This window comes from Trachypithecus francoisi, unplaced genomic scaffold (assembly GCF_009764315.1).
Source record: "Trachypithecus francoisi isolate TF-2019V2 unplaced genomic scaffold, Tfra_2.0 Lachesis_group8, whole genome shotgun sequence".
NCBI classification, from domain to species: domain Eukaryota; kingdom Metazoa; phylum Chordata; class Mammalia; order Primates; family Cercopithecidae; genus Trachypithecus; species Trachypithecus francoisi.
The window spans coordinates 109,475,994-109,496,628 of record NW_022681473.1 but is presented as its reverse complement, the minus strand read 5'-3'; the positions used below and the strand labels follow the sequence as shown (position 1 = coordinate 109,496,628).

The window sequence follows — 20,635 nt, the reverse complement described above, 5'->3', positions numbered from 1 at the left end:
TAGGTGCAGGGGGCTGCCCATTCATTCAACATAAAGATAAATTAGGTATGGTTCCTGCCCTTATGAAGCCCAGGACTCGAAGTGAGAGAGCTTTAGACATGAAGATCACGAAAAATACAGCCTGATGAATGCAATAATGGCTACTGGAATAAACTGTTAGGATGAGCAGAAAGAAAAACAACTGGGATTTAGGTTTGTGGTGTGCAAGCAAGGGAAGAGGATGACACAGGGAAATTGCTCCCTTAGATGCTAAAAAGGAAGATTTTCAATAAACTTGAAAGGCTTGGGAACCTCTCTTTGTCAGAGAAGGAAGTTGAAGAAATCAGTATAGTTGCCCAGGGAACTCTTTAGTTAGGTTTAGATAGTTTAGTTCAGTATAGCTCAGAATTTCTAAGACAATGTATACAAGATGAAAAGGAGTCCCTTTAGAGATAGAAAAATTATGACACAGATCTGTGATAATAATGTCAAGAAGGCAAACACCCTAAATCAGCTCTCTGAAATGCTAAAGCAGAGGCCATTGGCTTGCTTCTTAGCATTTCAAGTCATGTGCAGAGCAGGACCCTGGAGAAAGAATGGCTGGGCCTGTGGCTGGGACTGATGTCTGCAGGCCAGATGAGGAGTGCGCAGAGCTCCTCAGCCCCACTGCCCCTGTCTTCGTGGTCAAGGAAGTGCTCTTTGGGTGAAAAGGGTGGGAAGCTTAGAAAGAGGGAGTTGAAGCCTAAGTGAGTAAAGGGATTGTAGGAGAGCCACGAGTCCTCCAAATGTGTGAACTTACAGATCCTGTGGGTGCCAAACGGAAGACCAGGAGAGATGGAGGGAGGCCAGAACAGGCAAATATCACCCTGATCTCAAAAAAGGGAAGTGGGTGGATGAGGACAATAGCATCAGTTAGGGAGGCCTAGTCTGTACAAGGTAGGCATTTCTTTTACAGGTGGAGTGACCAAGCTAGGAGGTTAAGTGACTGCCTGAAGTCACACAGCAGCCACCAAGCAGGGATGCTAACCCCGGTCTGTGGTCTCTCCAACATACTCCGCTGCCACATGAAAGGCCCACTTCCAGAGCTGGCTCTGCCTCCTACCTTGGTGTCTGTGACTTGGGCAAATCATTTTTTTCTCTGAGCCTCTGTTTCCTTCTCTGTAAGATGAAGTGACCGAAAATCTCTAGGGCCTCTCTCTGCTTTAATATACTATGATTTTCTTTGGATTCCGGACCTGCCTGATTCAACTGCAGCCTGGCTTGCTGACCCCATCCTGATGTCTCCACGACTCACCTCTTGAGGGGACCCCATGACTACTCACCAGCACAGTGTGCTTGTAGGCTCGGTGGATCACGATACTGTAGCCAAACACGGTCACATCCACCTGCTTAACCCACAAGGCCAGTGACGGGTCCCGGTCCTCATTCTTGGCTGTGACAACAAACTTGGGGAAAGAGTCTGAGCTCGGCCTGCTTCCTGTGGTACACAGGATGAGCGGGCAGCTGGTCTGGAAGTCAAAGGGGAAGCCATCAAAGGTGAGGTAGTGGCCATAGCCTGAGACGATGCAGGAGGCGTCAGTGCGGGCTTGGCAGTAGTACAGGCCGCCCTCCTCCATGCAGTACTCATCATCCTTGCAGGGCACGGTCTCACAGTGGACACTGTTGTCTGTGCCATTGCAATAGCAGAAGATCTGGCAGTCCAGGTCCACCCAGAAGGTCTCATTGGTGACAAGTTGGTGCCCCTCAAAGTTGCAGCCACATTCACTCCGCGTGACACACTGGCTGCCCAGTAGAGCATAGCCCTCATCACACTGACATCCCTCAGAGCAACTATCCACGCAGATGGGGCCCAGGGCAAGGGTCTCACAGGTCTCTGTACATGTTATACACTCCTCAAAGTGGCTGTTCTCTGGGCACTCCAGCGCTGCAGGCAGTCAAGAAGAAGACGGGTTTGAGAAAAGGACAAAAGTCAGAGACAGAAGAGTGTGTGCATGCATGTGTGTGAGTGCATGTGTGTGTGTGCATGCATGTGTGTGAGTGCATGTGTGTGTGTGCATGCATGCGTTTGTGCATGCATGTGTGTTAGTGTGTGTGCATGCATGTATGAGTGCATGCACATGTGATTGCATGTGTGTGCATGAGTGCATTGTGTGTGCATGGATGTGTGAGAGTGCATGCGTGTGTGCACACATCTGTGCATGCATGTGAGTGTGCATGTGCACGTGTGTGTGCGTGTGAGTGTGTATGTGTGTGACTGCATGTGTGTGCCTCTGTATCTGTGTGTGTGGTCTTATGTGCACAGTACAGTAAACTGTACTCATCCTCATTTGGGAGATCCAAGTTCCAGTGGCACCCCTTCATTCACACACTCTGCTAGGGCACCTAGCTTTCCATGTAGAAGACTTTGAGTCTGAGACCCACAACTGAGCATCTGCTACATGCCAGACACTGTCCTAGGCACTTTTGAGTACCTTATCTCAACAACCTGGAAAGTAAGGGAAATCTTATTACTCTTATCTTACAGGTGAGGAAACTGAAGTTTGATGATTTAACTTAATCTAACTAGTAAGTGCCAGAGTGAGATTTAATCTGGGTCCACTGACTCAGACTCTGGAGAGGGATTATTGTATGTTTTGGGACCACAGAGACCTGTGGATGCTGCTAACTTAACTCTGGGATGTTATTTCATGTCTTCAGGGCTTCTGTTTCCTCTTTCATTAAGTATGAACCACATTTAGCTAGCACGGTTGTTTTGAGGGTTAATAATCTAATCTATCAAGAGGGTCTCCATCAATGGTATGCCCTTTCTCCTCTTTGCACCTCCTTCTGTTACACAGACAGGCTATATGTAGGTATTTTTACTCTGCAGATTGGCTTGTAGTCTCTCCTTTTGTCTTTCATTTCTCTGTTCTTGGTGCCCTCTGGCCTCGTCCACCTCCTCATCATTCTCTGCAAAGGAGGTCATCACTCTGCAGCCCCTTTGTTCATGCGCTGTCACCTTCCTGGACAGCCCCCCACCCACAAAGCTAAATCCCATCCATTCTTCAAGTCTCACTTCAAATTGCCCATCTTCCCAGAAGCCTTCCTTGAAAGATAAGTCTCTTGGTCAAAAAGCACAGCACACAACTGTAATCCCAGCACTTTAGGAGGCTGAGGTAGGCGGATCACCTGAGGTCAGGAGTTCAAGACAGCCTGGCCAACATGGTGAAACCCAGTCTCTACTAACAATACAAAAAAAATTAGCCAGGCGTGGTGGCACATGCCTGTAATCCAAGCTACTCGGGAGGCTGAGGCACTAGAATTGCTTGAACCTGGGAGGTGGAGGTTGCAGGGAACAGAGATTGCGCCACTGTACTCCACCTGGGTGACAGAGCGAGACTCCGTGTGAAAAAAAAAAAAAAAAAAGGCACATAAAATGATAACAGCACGGGATACTCACTGTGTCATGGGCGTACTTCCCATCTTTCACTATTACTTTAATGGGTCACAATTTACCAGGGGCAGGGACAGAACTCAGGAGCACAGGAGAAGCCTCCTACAAGTTTGTGCAATCTAAAGATCGGCGGAGGTCCCCATCATCCTCTGGGAAAATAAGATCTCACCTTTAAAACTTTCTTTGGCTCATATACATACCGTCACTCCTTAATACTGTTTTACAATCCAAGGACACAGAGGACATTACAGAGAAATAAATTGCATGGCAATAATAGCTCTGCCCACAAGTACCGATACAACAGTTCTGCACTGTGGGCTGAAAGTCAATCATTTTTTCCTCTGGGCTAGAGGACTATCTCCACTCCCATTGACTACAATACCATACGGCTTCGGAGTTGAAGGCTAGTTCAGCACTGATTATATATGTCTGTATAGAGGGATTTTCACATTTGTCTCTAAATTATGAATGTTCTAACACTGACTGCAGATTTATGGTGATAGCAAATAACATGACTTATTTAAATGGCTCCCACTTTATGACTTATTGTGTTGTCTGAATTTGTCTGAAAGTCTGGAACATACAGACGTCGAGTAATAAAACTTCCCCTAGGCCCTGGAATGCCTCTGTGAAATTATTTAATTGGGCAGCCTGGCTCTGCCAACAGGAGGGCCAGTTAAAAATATCTGAACACAGAGGCAGCAGTTGTCTGTCTCTAGGTTCAAAGAAGATTGTGTTCCTGATCCACAGCTGTCGTCCAGTTCGATCCCCACTCTGCAAGACTCCGACCAGATTAATCCCTTAGTACTTGGAGGCCTGATGAATCAAGTGGGCACTATCCAGTCCTTCTCACCAGATCCATGTACACAAGATCTAGATGAGATATCCTGGGTGACATCTTAAGTAGGAGCCCCGGCCCTCAGCCCAAGAAAGCCATGTTCCATGTGACTGCTTCTGCCCACATCTTCCCTAAAAAAGATACTGATAAGAACTTCCTCCAGGTTTGCTGGCCCAGATGAGGGATAGTGAGAAGCTCTTCTCAGTAGCTGTCACACGCAGGGAAACAGGGAATATCACCATCACACCCTGCTAACTTGGCACACACGACGTCACCAAACTGTGCTCCGTGCAGCACAAAAACAACTCAGAAACATCCCCTGCCAGGTAGGAGTTAGCAGTCTGAAAGGACCGCACTGAAATGGCCTGGCAACAGAACAGATTTGGTATGGGGGAGACTCGGCAATCCTGTAGCATGAACGAAATACAACTGGGAGACTCAGTGTGGGAGCAGAAACAGAGATCGTGTTGGATAAGCTGGAGACAGGACAAAAGAGGATATAGGGAGGTGGATGAAAAAGCTTTGGGAAAGTATGATAAGGCCCCACCGGATGTGGTGGCCAACAGGAACCGTGGAGGCTCTCACGGCATCTGCTATTAGGTCCCTCTCTGGGGCTCACCAGGGATACAACTGCCCTTCTCTGAGATGACAACCACTAAGCTCTCCACACACTCCTTGGATTTCCCAAGGTCAGGAATCATAGAGTTAAAAAGATGTGTGTGTGTGTGTGTGTGTGTGTGTGTGTGTGTGTGTTGTGTGTGTGCTGTGTGGTGTGTGTGTTGGTTTTCAGCTCTGTCTGTTGAAAGGACCTAGAGGCAAAGCAAAGACACCCCAAGAGCAATGGGGACACCTCCCTTACATCTTGGTTTCTAACAACATTCCCCACTCAGCAAGGCTTCCTAGAGTCATGCAGATTCCAGCACGGGGCAGGGAAGATTAAAAGATGAGCGTGAAGCACCTTGTTATGCCAAAAGGAAGAAAGTGCTCAAAAAAAAAAAAAAAAAAGACAGAGGCATGCCAAAGGGACACAGGAACCAGCTTGAAGGAGCTCCTACAGGCCAATCCAGAGCAATTTTAACACCAAAAATAATTAATACATGGAAGATGAAATATAGACCACTGGAAAAAACAGGCATCCATGTCCAGATTGATAAGATGACTGATAGAGAGATAGACAGACAGACTGACAGGATATTTGCACAGTCTTAAAGTATCTCCCCACAGGTTGCAAGGGAAAGCTCATAGTGACTCTACAGCAGAGACATTTGACAACACCTTGACCAGGGAATCAACGTGCACATCACCAATGTGGGGAGGCTGGACAAGATCGTGCTTCTGTGTGTGCTGTGATTCCATGAGAAAAACCACATGGCACCTGCCCGGAAGGCTAAGTGGAGATGCACAGCTGAAGCTCCTCAGGATGGAACATCAACCCCAATGGAGGGTCATTCTGTTTATGGAGGGCCATTCTGTTTCAAAAAGCAGGGAGGCTGTGTTCTTCAAAAATGCCCATATCAGAAAAGACAAAGAAAACTAAGTCATTGTTCCAGATTAAAAGAGACTAAAGAGATATGACAATGAAATGCAATGTGTGACTCTAAACTAGGTCTGTACTGAGTGCCCCACCCTGGCACCCCAAAAGAGCTGTAAAGAACATTGCTCAGTCAACTGACAAAATTGGAATATGGATGTTAAATTACTGTAGCAATGTTAAGTTTCCTAAGGTTGAAAACAAACGGCACTGTGGTTATGTACGTAAATGCCCCTACTCTAAGGAAATACATACTGAAGTTTTAGGGGTAACGAGGCATGAAGTCTGCAACTCACTGTCACATGAAGGGCACGGAGGGAGGAAGGAAGAGACAGGGAAAGGGAGGGAATGATAAAACAAATGAACAAATGTTATCAATAGGTTAATCTGGACAATGGGTATACAGGTGTTCTCTTATGTAGCTTTGAAATTATTTCAAAATAAGAAGCTAAGAAAATAAACAAACTTAGGAGGAAATACAGTGGGCTAGGTTTCTCACTCTCAGATAAAAGAAACTAAAAAATGGAAAACTGGCCAGGCGCGGTGGCTCACGCCTGTAATCTCAGCATTTTGGGAGACAAAGGTGGGTGGATCAGGAGGTCAGGAGTTCAAGACCACCTGGCCAAGATGGTAAAACCCCATCTCTACTAAAAATACAAAAAAAAAAAAAAAAATTAGCCAGCTGCAATGGCAGGCACCTATAATCCCAGCTACTCGGGAGGCTCAAGCAGGAGAATCCCTTGAACCTGGGAGGCGGCGGTTGCAGTGAGCCGAGATCATGCCACCGCACTCCAGCCTGGGTGACAGGGTGAGACTCCATCTCAAAAAAAAAAAAAAGGAAAACTAGAAAACTCTGTGGTATTGGGCTGAAATTGTAGGTTCAGTGTGAACTCATGGTGAGATAGAGACAGAGATAGATAAAAAGAGAAAGCGACATATCTAGCTACATAAAAATGTGCACGGAGGGTGTGTATAGGCAATACATGCATTTCCTCACTCTCTTCACTAGGGAATGCTAGAATCAATGACATTCTAGGAAGAAGTGGGCACACCTTACACTCAGATCCTATCTCCTCAATACTGTGCTCTGCTAGAAGGAACCAAAGATCCTTGGAGAAATGGCTAATCCAAGGCTGGAGCGGAGAAAGTGCAAAATGAGCCCTGAATACATCGTGCCTTGTGGAAAGCAACGAATGATGATGCAAATGTCAACAGAAACCACTGCTGGAAGGGACTCCCACTGGCCGTATATGGAACAATTTGAGCATAAAAACAAATTATGATAACAGATACAATCGGTTAAGTAGGAATCCATGAGTTCATACTCATCTAAATAAACAAAAATAAATAAATGGGTAAAAAAGACATCTCTTTACAGTAGAATGCCAACTAATAAATGCAGAAGCCATTGAATTAGAAAAAAATAGCCATTTCACAGACAATAATAAATGATTCAGGCAAAAATCATCACTGGATGCTAAATCTAGTGTATGAAAGCTTGAGGAATAGAACAGCTACCCAAATTTAAAGTATCTCCCTGAAAAATATGTATTAATTATATGGTAAAAAACAGTAACTTTCAATGGAGAAATCTGACAGACACTACCTTTGGCAAGCGATCGAATCTATCATGCTTAGTGTAACGGGACAAACCAACATCAGAGGCCTCCAGATATGACACATTGAGAAGACACATCATTGCTTTTGTGGTATTCCTGTCAAAAATGCATAATTTCAATGTAACCAGGAAGAAATATAAGCCAACTCAAACTGAGAAACAGTCTGCAAAATAACTGGTCTGCACTCTTCAAAAACACTCAGACAATGAACGTCGAAGACTGAGGACCTACTCCAGATTAAAGGCGCCCATAGAGACATCATAATAAGATGCAACATGTGAACGTGGATTGGACTCCAGGGTTTTTTTGGTTTTTGTTTTGGCTATAAAAGACATTATTGGAACCACTAACAAAATATGAACATGGTCTTCAGATTACATAATAGTATTGTATCAATGGCAATATCCTGATTTTAATGATTATGTTATGGTCATATAAATGTTCTTATTCTTAGGAAACACACTGAAATATTTAGGTACAAACAGGCATCATGACAGCAACTTGCTCTCAAGTGGTTTAGAAAAAGAGTGAGAATATTTTTAGAGACAAAATTAGAAAGAAAATGTGTTAAAATGTTAACGATTAGGGAATCTGAGCGAATGGTAGACTTTGTATTATTCCTGCAACTTTTCTGTAAGTCTAAAATGATTTCAAATTAAAAAATACTTTTGCTGACTAAAAATGAAGGACAGATAAACAGCCATCAGGGATGGAATCTTAATAGTGGCTTTGGCTTTGGTGCGGGTCCCACCTTCATGGCGGGAGAGGGATGTGTGCTGAAGGTCAGATGAGGTAGTTCTAGTTCCAGAAGTGGGCTCTGCCTTTTACCATGTTACTCCTCCCTCTAGCCTCCCCAGTAACCAAGGGTGTTATATATCAGGCCTTCCCAGTAAGTATTCTCATTACTACTAGTACTTTCCACTGCCTTGTTGAGAGGAGTCAGATACTCTTGGGACAAAATTAAAAGCCAGTAACACAGGACTCTCTTAATACCCATTGTCAGGTTTGCCCTGGGGAGCCTGCTAATCTCTATGCCCTAAAGGCGCCCTAGCTGATCACTTCCTATTGAAATGAATGCGGCTCTTCTTTGCCAAGGGAGAAGGCACCTACAGAGTCCTTTGACATGGTGCCTCTACCCTCTGCTAGATAAAACCACATGTAAATAGGATGGCTAATTGTTCTACAGTGAAGAAGTACTGTGCAGTTAGGAACAAAAGTAAAGATGAGAAGCTATCTGGTTTGGGGTGATGAGTCTTTGGGAGGACGCATCAGACTAGGGCAGGTATACACAGTCATTAACATCGCCCTTGGGCTCAGTCCCACCTGGAAGGGAAGTCTCAGGACCAGTATGGCATCTATTTCCCACCTAGAAAGCCTCTCCCAGGGGCCGGGCGTGGTGGCTCAAGCCTGTAATCCCAGCACTTTGGGAGGCCCGAGGCGGGTGGTTCACGAGGTCAGGAGATCAAGACCATCCTGGCTAACACGGTGAAACGCCGTCTCTACTAAAAATACAAAAAACTAGCCGGGCCTGGTGGCGGGCGCCTGTAGTCCCAGCTACTTGGAGGCTGAGGCGGGAGAATGGCGTGAACCCAGGAGGCGGAGCTTGCAGTGAGCCGAGATCGTGCCACTGCATTCCAGCCTGGGCGACAGAGCGAGACTCCGTCACCAAAAAAAAAAGAAAGCCTCTCCCAGAATCCAACCCCAACTTACGGCAGAAGTCATAGGTCCGCCAGGGCCCCACCTCCACATCGGCATTCTTGCAGGCGCTTGCATACCGGGCCACAGAGTCACAGAGCTCTGACTCATTGCCCCCACTCTGGCACAGGCGGAAGAGGCAGGTGCGGTAGTAGGCAGTGACGTTCACCACCCCATGGCACTCCAGGAAGGAGCTGTTGGAGGGGTCGTTGATGATGCCGCACCTGGAGCGGCTTCGATAAAACTTGAGCAGCTCGGAGTCATTGTTGCAGGCCTTCAGCAGGTCCCCACACTCCCCATTGCAGATCTCCTCAAAAGTTGTCCAGCTTTCCAGGAACACTGCCAGGTTGTCCGTGCACTTGCCATTGGGGAGACAGAACTCGTCACTGACGTTGGCGTTGAAGAAGCCACACAAGCCCCCCGTGCAGTTGAAGTACGTGGTGGACAGCCGGATGTACAACAGACCTACGTCTGAGTACTGGACAGTCACCACGCCCCTGGACTCCACTGTCGTACTGTTTTTGTTTCGATAAATTTCCAGCTTCCCAGAAGGATGGAAGAAAGGCAATTCCACTTCCTGACCATTCAACTGAAAAATCAAATCATTCTTATCAATTCCAGGGACACCCAGAGGACTCCCCATTTCCTAGGCTGTGGGATAAAGACATGGTCTGCCCTATTGCTAGCCTTTTGAGAGAGGTCAAGAAGCTGATGGAACCCACAAAGAAACCAACCGATTTGTTATGGGCTTCTTTATTTCTTTTTGGATTCCCATGATTAGACCCATTTGCTGTTTATATTTGTGTTCTGGACTCAAAGCTAGCCCATAACAAACTAAAGTGAAGTGTGAGCAAAAACCGCGTTAGATACGTGGCTCCCTCCTGCTGCCTGACATCTCTGTTTTGGTACCTTTCAAAACAATTCCCCTCCTTTCTTGCCTTTCTGGCTCCTTTTCTCTTCCAGTCTTACTTTTCCTGTGTCCCAGCTCCTCCAGGGCACATAGGATATCTCTAATGATCTAGGTGTCCATTCACCTGTCTATTTCCTACTAGTCTATTAACAAATAAATCTCTGCCAGTGTGGCAATGGGAATAAAAACACATCCCTTCCAGTTTGTGGATATGTATTTTATTATCTCCTTGGGCAGTACTGTGTTGGCTTTTGTTTTCCAAACTAGATTTCAGGTGACATACAATGCATGTTGCATCCCAGTTCTGCAACAATTAGCTGTGGGACCTTCACTTACCGTCTTAGTATCTTCATGTGAAATCAGGAGCTGCACTCGATAATTCTCAGGATGCCTTCTAGAGCTAATGATCTATGAGTCTGGGCACCTAATGATGGGTTTTTCAGAGCAGGTCAGAGGGGTGGGAGTCACCCCTTACATCATCCCACATAGACTGGCATATACAGGTAGGGGAGTTAGTAGGGTGCAAGGGTTAAGAGCACAGATTCTGGAGCCAGCCAGGCGGGTGTGAATCCCCCTTCACGGTTATGTGTGCCTGTGGAAGTTACTTAGCCTGTCTGCTCCTCAGCTTTCCCATCTGTAAAACGAGGATCATAAGATGAAGTGTGATACTGCTTATAAGGGACTTAGAATAGTGCTTGGCACATAGTAAGTGTTCTGTAAGTATTTGCTATTCTGGAGAGCTGGTCCTGCTCTGTCTAATTGGAGAAATCCCAGCTGCATGCCATTTCTCCACCTGATAAGTCTTATTTGGTGCAGATCATTAGAAAACACTCCTGTTTGCAGCCATCTTCTTCCCAAAATCCACTCATAGCAGAGGCAGAAAGGCAAGCCTGAAGAGGATGGCGAGCTCCTCCTCCTGGCTAGATGTACCAGGAACCCCTCCAAAGGAGCAAGGAGCCTTACCTTGACTTCGGAAGCCCCAATACCTCCTATCTTGACCTCCTGGTTGGCCACCAGGATCCGAAGTCCCCGCAGCCAAGCAGGTCCTGAATCGGGCTTCTTCTTATTGATGTCGATTTCCAAGTACTCTGGGCGCTCAGGGCAGGTCTTCAGGAGTGTGTAGGAGAACTCGGAGGGGAAGGTGTAGGCGGCGCCATCAAAGGTGTGCAGCACCTCGTTCTGGCTGAGCAGGCACACGGTCTCCCGCTTAGGGAAGCAGCCCTGGTAGCCGTCCTCCACGGCGCACACCTCCCCGCTGCTGCAGGTCTTGTTGAAGCAGTAGATGTCCCCACCCTCCTCGCACAGGCACTGCACCGTGCAATTGGCCGTGGCCCAGAAGAACTCCCCCATGGTGTAGTAGTGGCCATCGAAGTCGCAGCCGCACTTGTGTAGCGGGACGCACTGGCTGGTGCTGAGGACGAAGCCCTGGTTGCACTCGCAGCCCTCCGTGCACGGCGTGGCGCAGTTCTGCGAGGCCGTCAGGTCGGAGCACGTGTCGGGGCAGCTGCTGGTGCACACGGAGTAGTGGCTGAAGCTCGGGCACTGCACCGTGGACACTGATGCGGGGAAAGGAAGAGAGCCGATAACAAGGTAAATGGACCCCGAATGCCAACCGGCCAGAATCTTAACACTCCTCCTGGATCATTTAGTTCCTAGAGTGAGGGTCAAGCGGCCACTTGGGGAAGAGAGAATTGAGGTTGTATCTGTAAAACCCAGCTCAATGACTCTCCTAATAACTACTGAGCAGCGTGATTGGACTGTGAACTTCTATTGGAATTTGATCATCTTGACTAAAATTAAACTTTCAGGATGCCATCCTTTCTAGACTACTGATTACCCAATATAGGTTTATTATTTGGTGATCCACACTATCGAGATGTTTTAAGAGCTTCCACTGATGGACATATAAATTGATCTGATTTTAAAGAGCATGGCCCATTCTTAGAAGGAAATTAATCCAATTTTCAGGAGAAATGAAAAATGTAACCATTAGAGGAGTAATTTGAAAACGTGAAATTTCTAACAGGGAGGTACTTAAAAGACCTAAGTGTGACCAAGGAAGATTGTGGGGATAATTCCCTGAGATATTAAAAATAAGAAAGAACCCCACAAATTCAAAGAATTTGTGTGGCTATTTCTCCAGGAGACTAGGCAAGATGTCTTCTAAAGGCCCTTCTTGCCTCAGAAATCTTCGGTTCTTGCTTTAATAACATCTGGGCCTACATAAATGTTTGAGTCTGGTTGAATCCAACAAGCAGGGGCTCAGGGGCCTAGTAAACTAGCTCTCTGAATTAAATAGAGTCCATTGCACCAGAATAAGAGAGAGAAAAGAAAGAGAAATGTAGAGGATGGGAAAGTAGTGACACTAGAAAATATCTATCTGTAGCCATTGTAACATTTGAGTTAGATAATTTGGATGCTCTTGGCTTATATAAGGATAAAGAGAAGCCATATTCAATCTCAACTTGAATCCAAATATGGATGCTCTGGTCATAAGAGAGGCTGGTCAGTCACACAGCAAGAATACAGTTGCTTGTATTGTAGTTTGACCAAAACTCTTAAGAATTGAATCTGATACATGATGGTTTACGTGACTCCAACTTATACTGATAGGAAGAATTCTCCCTCTAGCCTTGGAACTTAAAGAAACCTTTACATCTTCTCACCTCTCTAGTACTCTCAAATGCATGGATTACAATTTTCTATTTACTCATATGGAGAAAACCAAGGACTAAGAAGGAAACGAAATCCATTTGTTTTTAAACTGTGTATAACTAGCAAAAGAAATAAATATTTAAGTGGGATACAAGGAAAAAATAATGAGACAACTAAATGGTACAAAATGCTTAATCCAAAAGTGTAATTCAAAAGAGCCAGGATTTCCCTCAAAGTTGGGGCTTTTCCTAACCACTCCTAACATTTAAGAAAAAGGGCTTCTTTACTCATATGCTGTACTGCTCATCTGCAGTAGCAGCAGGGCAAAAACCCTAAAGGGTCTAACAGTGGAGAAGAAAGTGCCAAGGAACAATTGCTGCAGGTTCCATGTGGGAGGTGAGCTGTTTTCCCAAGGGCTAGTTTTGATGACCCAGGCCCACAGCTGCATTAACTCAATAGCCTAAAAAGTAGCCACCTCCCCCTCTGGACACCCCACCTCCTCACTCAACTCTGGAGCTGCCATCCCCTGCTATGGGACTTCCTGCCATGCCTTCCATGTTTACAAACCAGGCATGTTCATCAATGGGTTCTTGTTTCCTGGCTGTGGTATTAGGTGGGGGCAAAAGTAAAGATCCTTTCACAATTCGTTCTTTGTAATTTGTGCAATTTCAACCTCCCCTTCATTCTTGGGTCACAAGTCTTAACAAGGACATTTGGAGGAGCCCCCAAAGCCTATCCCTGCCCCCTACACAAAAGAGACCTGTCATGGGGATGGGATGCCAGCTTACCACACCCAGTCTGGGTTCGCCAGTCTCCAATTGGAATGCCAAGGGCTTGGCACACAAGAGCGTAGGCCTGGATGGCTTGGCAGAGGAGCGTGCCATTGTCCCTCACACTGCACAGGTCATACACGCAGCTATGCACAAAAGCAGTGGGGTCCACGACAGTGCCACACTCCCACAGGGGCCCATCTGTCTTGTTGAGGAAGCCGCAGTAGTCAGAGCCAAAGTAGAGGGCTTCAGTGGCAGCGTCACATTGGGTGCAGTTGTCCACGCAGCCGGAGTCGCACTTCCAGTCCGCGTGGTACACACGCCAGCTCTCTCCCAGATCCAGGACAGACATGGCCGGCCTGCCATCCGGGCGGAGGAAGTCATCCAGTGGGTTTTTATTATAGTTTCCACAGAGTCCACAGGTGGAGTTTATATAGGAGCCTGGGATGGAAATGGAGGCGTAGTGCTGGCCATCAAAAGTCACTAAGAGCCCAAAATCTGTTTCCACGGCAGTAGACATGCCACTCTGGTAGATTTTCACTGTCCCCAAGTCTAAGGTGACGGGCAAAGAAGTCACTAGGTCATTAACCTGCCAACAACAGTAATAGTGAAAGGCAGGTGAGCAGGCGCCCGGGCACTGGGTTCCAGCAGAGATCAGGAAAGGAAGGCAAAGCAACTCAATACTCCAGAAAGAATGGCCACCTAAATGGTCCAGGCTCCAGTGGGCTTCCCTCTGGTTAAGACAAAGGCCCGGGGGAAAATGGAGAGAGCTGCTTGTGGGCCAGCCCAAGCACTGTGTATATGGGCTGTGGTTGCTGTGGCATACCGAGTGCTGCTACAGACTCCTCTGGGGACTGTCTGGTTGTCAGCCTTTCCTGGCTGGCTCTTGGCTAGCTTCAAATCTTTTCTTCAAAGACCTGTCACCTCCCTTTTCCTCTGCATTCCTCTAAATATCCATTCTTTAAGTCTCAGCTTAAGTCATGCATTTCCCAGGACCCCCTTCCTGCCTTTAGTCCTCCCGACCCCACTCTCAGCTCGAGTGTGTGCTGGGTCCACTGCTGGACACCATTTAGCTTTGAGCCTGTCCTGATGTAGTCTTCTCCAAGTGTTGTACTCTATAACTTCCTTGTATCAGAACTATGTCATGTAACCATTCAACAACACATTTAAACACCTGCTAGGTACCAAGCACTATGTCAGGAACTGAGATGTAAAGGGTTAAAAAACATAATTGCCCCTGCCCCTCAAGGAGCCCTCAGTCTGCTGAAGAAGAGGGACGTGCATCGATACTTACAGCACACTCTTTAACTGTGAGTCGATAGAGGATACAATGGGAGAGCAGTAAATGAACGTTGAATCCAGCGTAGGGGAATCATGTAAAGTTTTTAGAGGCAGTTAAGTCTAACCTGGGTCTTTAAAGATAAACAGAAGTGGCCAAAGGAAGAGTCGGGGAAGGGTAGAGAAATCTAAGACAAGAGAGCAGAGGCAGGAGGGTGAGGAACAGCTGGTGGGGTTGGGGGGCAGACACTGAGGTGTTACTGGACTACAGAGGGAAGAGATGGCTGAAAATGAGGCTGGAGGTACAGGCAAGGTCCATTCATTCTACAAGTATGTATTTAGGCCTTTCTGTGTACCTAGTACTGTTCTAAGAATTGGGGATTAGCAGCAAGTGAAATGAACAAAAATCTCTGCCTCATGGAACTTATATTTTAGCTAGGGAGACCAACAACAAGCAAAATAAATGAGTAAAACGTTTATGTCAGATGAGTGTTAATGCAGAAAAATAAAGAGCAGGAAATACTTTTTAAAAAAGTGCTAAGGCACGTACGTTTATTGCGGCACTATTCACAATAGCAAAGACTTGGAATCAACCCAAATGTCCATCTGTGACAGACTGGATTAAGAAGATGTGGCACATATACACCATGGAATACTATGCAGCCATAAAAAAGGATGAGTTTGTGTCCTTTGTAGGGACATGGATGCAGCTGGAAACCATCATTCTCAGCAAACTATTGCAAGAACAGAAAACCAAACACTGCATGTTCTCACTCATAGGTGGCAACTGAACAATGAGAACACCTGGACACAGAAAGGGGATCATCACACACTGGGGCCTGTTGTGGGGTGAGGGGAGGGGGGAGGGATAGCATTAGGAGATATACCTAATATAAATGACGAGTTAATGGGTGCAGCACACCAACATGGCACATGTATACATATGTAACAAACCTGCATGTTGTACACATGTACCCTAGAACATAAAGTATAATAAAATAAATAAATAAATAAATAGTGCTAAGGAAAAGGGTTTCTAATTTTAAATAGGGTGGTTAGGTAAGACCTCCTTGGGAAGGAGACATCTGAGATAAGGAAGCAAGCCATGTGGTTATCTGGGGTGAGACTGGTTCTTGAGGAGGGAACAGCAGCCCTAGGTTGGGAGCATACCTGGGTGCTCCCAGGATTACAAGGGGTGTAGGGGACAGTGTGGCTGGAGAGAGACAGCAGGAGAGGGCAGCAACAGATGACGTCAGAGTGAGAAGAGCAGCCAGAATGAGCAGGGCCTGTCGGCCATTGTAAAGACTTTGGCTTTGGCTCTGAGCAAGACGGACAGCCCAGGGAGTGTTTAAAGCAAAGGGTCGGAATGATCTGACTTCAGCTTTAAAAGAATCGCTCTGGCTTCTGTGCTGAGAACAGATCTTGGAGGGCCTTTTAAGCCAATGTTAAAAACAAAACAAAAGTTGGATATCTATTCTGTAGGGAGAGCCCCTGAAGGCTCTTAAGCAAGGGAATGACATCATCAGATTTGTGTTTTAGAAAGCCCCTTCTGGCTAGCATGAAGAACTTATTGAAGGAAGTTGAGATTAGAAACAGAAAAGCCAGACAGGCAACTGCTGCAGGAGTCCAGGGAGGTGAGGATGAGAGCCTAAACTAGCTGCAGACATGAGAGGGAGGGATGAGCTTATAGAACATACACAGCTGGATGTGATGGTTTTGCAATGGGGCATGAGAAATGAGGGAAGAATCAAGAGTGAGCCCCAGGCATCCAGTATGGGTGAGTAAGTGGCTTGATAAGCTTCAAAGAGAGAGTTAATTTTCTTTTTCACCACTTACCATGCCTAGCACCTATAGACACTCATCCTCATGGGCTAGGATGGAATGACTTGTCTTAGAACAGCCCTCAATGGGCTTGACTCTAAGTGCACATAAACTTTCCAGGGTGTCCTGGACCCACACTGATTTCTGGCACATGAGAAAAACAAGGGTCTTATCTGTCATCATTGTAGCTACTTTCTGAGTTGTCTGGGAGATGAGATGGTGGTTTGAGTATCCCTTCCAACATTTACCATGGCAGATGCCACATGCATCTCTCTGTCTCTATGGATTAGTAGTTGGTCCTCACCAAAATCACCCTTAATGGTCCATTCACTACAATGTAGGCTTTTGCTAGAATGTACTTCAAAACTCTTCCAGTCTCTACCAATTACCCAAAGCTGCTAGCACTTTTTTTTTTTTTTTTTGAGATACGGTCTTGCTCTGTCTCCCAGGCTGGAGTACAGTGGCACAAACATGGCTCACTGCAGCCTCAACCTCCCTGGCTCCAGTGATTCTCCCACCTCAGCCTCCTGAGTAGCTGGGACTACAGGTGCACGCCACAACACCTGGCTATTTTGGCTCTCTCTCTCTCTCTCTCGCTCTCTCTCTCTCTCTCTCTCTATATATATATATATTTTTTTTTTTTTTTTTTTGGAGAGACAGGCTTTCACCATGCTGCCCAGGCTGGTCTTGAACTCCTGAGCTCAAGCAATCTGCCCTCCTTGGCCTCCCAAAGTGGTGGGATTATAGGTGTGAGCCACTGTGCCCAGACTGCTACCACATTTTTAGGTATTTATTACAGTAGCACCCCACTCCTGGTACCAATCTTCTGTTTTAATCTGTTTGGGCTGCTAGAACAAAATACCACAAACTGGGTAGCTTATAAACAACTGAAATTTATTTCTCACAGTTCTGGAGGCTGGGAAGTCTAAGGTCAGGAGGCTAACAGATTCATTGACTGTCGAGAGCCCACTTTCTGGTTCATAAATGGCACTTTCCAGCTGTGTTCGCATGTGGTGAAAGAAGAAATTAGCTCCCTCTGGCCTCCTAAGAGCACTAATCCCATTCATAAGGGCTCCACCCTCATGACCTAATCACCTCCTCAAGATCCCACCTCCTTATACCATCGCCTTAGGAGTTAGAATTTCAATGTATCAATTTTGAGGGGACACAGATATTTAGATCATAGCAATGGAGGAAGGAAATAAGAAAATAAGCTTGAGAAATAAACCATCCTGCAGAGAACTAGAAGTAGAAAGAAAAACCAAGGACTTGATTAATTTATTCTTATCTCCTAGGTAGAGGGTTAGCCAAATCTTACTAGCTGACCTTGCCTACAATATGGTTTTTCCTACTGTAAGAGAAAAGGGAGAGAAGAGCCACATTATAGGGAAGGTCAGCTAGTAAGAGTGCTGAACACTTATCCATTGTTCTGTGCTGGTAAGTGGAAGGGGAAATCTTCCCCAATGTTGGTATAATTATGAATGTCAAATACGTCAACTGCTGAGTGGGCTCCTCTGCTCTTACTTAAGCTCCTGCTAACAAGGGGCACAGTCTTATTGTGTCCCAAAGCAGAAGCCATGGGGTAGGCTGGCTCTGGATATCTCTACAGTCCCCCCACCATCACAACCCCCAGGACCCCAGTTTCCCTGCCTCTGTTCTTGTCACACTCAGGCTAACCTGACACCTGGGTGACTGTGGGTGTCAGCAATGTTCCAGTTCATACCTTTTTTTTCTGGCATAAGTGTTCATTTATTGCACCCCCTTTCACTCTCACCATAGAGTCATTGTCCTTGCGTCCCACAGTGCTTAGAGCAGGAGATCCCAGAGAACTCTTGTCCCCAGGTGTAATTCCTTGCTTCATTCCTCTGACCCTGTCCTCAACCTATGGTTAGCAGACAGCTGATAAGCCTCGCCTGTTTGCTTGCTTTTCTTCTGCCTGCGTTCTGGCCATTTCCCTCTTCCACAGTACCTCTCCCAGGATGTAGGTGGGGGCAGGGGGAGGAGACAGAAGTGCAGTCACAGAGGCATAGGTCTTGGAACTGAAAGAAAGTTCCATGGGAATGGTCATAGGGAGCCAGCATGCACCGAGCACGTACTGTGTGCCAGACTTTGTACTGGACATTGCCCTGTGGTTATTCTATTTAATTCTCATAACAGTCTTAGGAGGTCCTTATCATTTTCTCCTTTCACAGATGAGAAAATTGAGGATCGGGGCTGGTGTGACTTGCAAGTGACAGAGCCTGACTCCTCCTAGTCGAGCTCCAAAGCCAGGTTCTCTCCACTTCTCTCTGCTGCCTGTATACCAGTGCTGAGGAGAGGCCGCCAGGGCCAGCTACGGCCCAGGAGCCCTACCTCCTAGAGGGCCCTGTCTCACAGACAAAGAAAACGGAGCTCAAACAGGCCACTCAGCTGGCGGTGGTGGCGTAGGGATTTGAACAGGTCCAGCCCCAGAGCTCAAGCTGCTCATCGCCATGGGCTGCTTGGCCTTGGTTCCCTTTTCACTGGAGCACCCTAAACTACTGGTGTTCATGTGGGGAAGAAAGATGAGAACTGATATTAGCTAGAAGGAGATGCTTCTTCTAGATGGATTTTTACTTATGCTGGCTTTCTTTGGTCCCACTGGTATATCTAATCCTAAACTGTTTATTTTGTTATTTGAGAACAGTTCAATGGGGGAAAATCCATGTAGAGAACTCAGCTCCTAATCCCAGCGTATGAAGACAGTGCTGGAGGAGGGGGTCTGTGTTTTGGAAGAACAGATCTTAGTGGTCATTTCTAGCCTGGCACAGCGTGGCTGAAGAAGTCAGCTGCTCCCAGCATCTCAGGCTCCTTCCTGCTTCCCAGCCCTCTCCCTGCCTGTCCCCACATCACCCTGGGTCAGGACTCTGCCATCCACCAAGCCACTCTCCCCAGCAGGGCAGGTGTATTCAGAGACGCTTGGAAACCATTTGGCAAAAGGAAAAGGAAGCCATTGTTAGCTTGCAGTTGGAGTCACATAACCTTTTCTTTCTGCAACATTTACATTCATATCCACATCTCCCTGTCGCTACAGAAAATTGAGGAATCCGTGCCCTATGCTTGGACGATGGAACAGAGCCACACAAAATTAGCAGAGCTGCTAGGCCTGAAAGAAATGACGGTGTCCCTTTCCTTCTAAAAAAAAAAAAAATCTGACTGAGAATGAAAAAGAATTGTAATCAAAATACAAAATAGGAATAAAGCATGAAGCTTTATTTTTCAACTACTGATATCATACACATCATCCCCAAATACAGGAAAGTGGAGGGAAGCTAGTGAAAAATTTTTCTAGCTTGAAATGCCAGCATCTATCTACAAGGATAAGTATAGTGCTCAACAGCACAATATAAATTTAAAAGGGAAAATCTCCAAACTTCTGTATCTGAACTCTTAGCCTTGATTTGATATACAGAGTTGTCCCTACAGAGACTAACCAAATAGCAAGCACAGTGGCATTTCAACCACAGTAATAGCTCACTTTCCTCATTATGAGACTGATAAACTGCACAGACCTGGGAAAGGCAGAGCCAGAAAGAGTGGAATTAGTTCCCTGGCCCTGCCTTTTGTTGGACGTGCTACATCAATTAAAACTACAACACATTTTTCAAAAAAAAAAAAGAAATCCCTGCATTGGCATCAGTTCTAGTTTGTAATCTCTGTAATGACCTCCATGCATGGGGATTAAGGATTGCATGGGGTTGCAGCAATCAACCCCTTGTGGTCTTGGTTATTACAGCTTGAATAAATACACGGTTTTTGCAACAAGGTCTTGATTAACATTATGAAAATTGGGGCCTGCACAAATTGAGTAATTGCTAGTAGCTCTTTGCTTTCTCTTTTTTGTTGATGTCCCTGCTTGAAATCCAGGTGGACAGTGAGAGGAATTATTTGCATATGCTAAACTGGCCAGGAGAGACCCATGTTCTTCGCTGTTATTCTAGGTGGGAGTTGGGGACTCTATTCAAGGGGTGTCTGGGCAGAGCTTTCATGGGACTTTCCCAGCCAAGCCTCACTAAGGAAGTCACCAAAGCCAATCCAGGTGCCTGCACAGGTGGTGTCTCTGGAGACATCAATCGATTTGGAGGTTT

General features: G+C 46.2%; 1 protein-coding gene and 1 long non-coding RNA gene across 2 annotated transcripts in view; one reads left to right on the top strand and one right to left on the bottom strand.

The window, feature by feature from the left end:
- LOC117079799 (tubulin-specific chaperone cofactor E-like protein) overlaps positions 1-20,635 on the bottom strand; it is a 168,285-nt gene that overhangs the window by 46,729 nt on the left and 100,921 nt on the right. The window contains exons 14-17 of the mRNA XM_033203855.1: positions 13,449-14,019; positions 10,969-11,561; positions 9,111-9,684; positions 1,302-1,903 (exon numbers count right to left, since the gene is read on the bottom strand). Coding sequence (XP_033059746.1) covers positions 1,302-1,903; positions 9,111-9,684; positions 10,969-11,561; positions 13,449-14,019 — 2,340 coding nt within the window. The remainder of the gene's footprint in view (positions 1-1,301; positions 1,904-9,110; positions 9,685-10,968; positions 11,562-13,448; positions 14,020-20,635) is intronic.
- On the top strand, positions 906-20,077 carry LOC117079800. Its single transcript, XR_004435621.1, has 3 exons — positions 906-915; positions 3,057-3,076; positions 19,960-20,077. It is a non-coding gene; the product is annotated as an uncharacterized LOC117079800 (long non-coding RNA).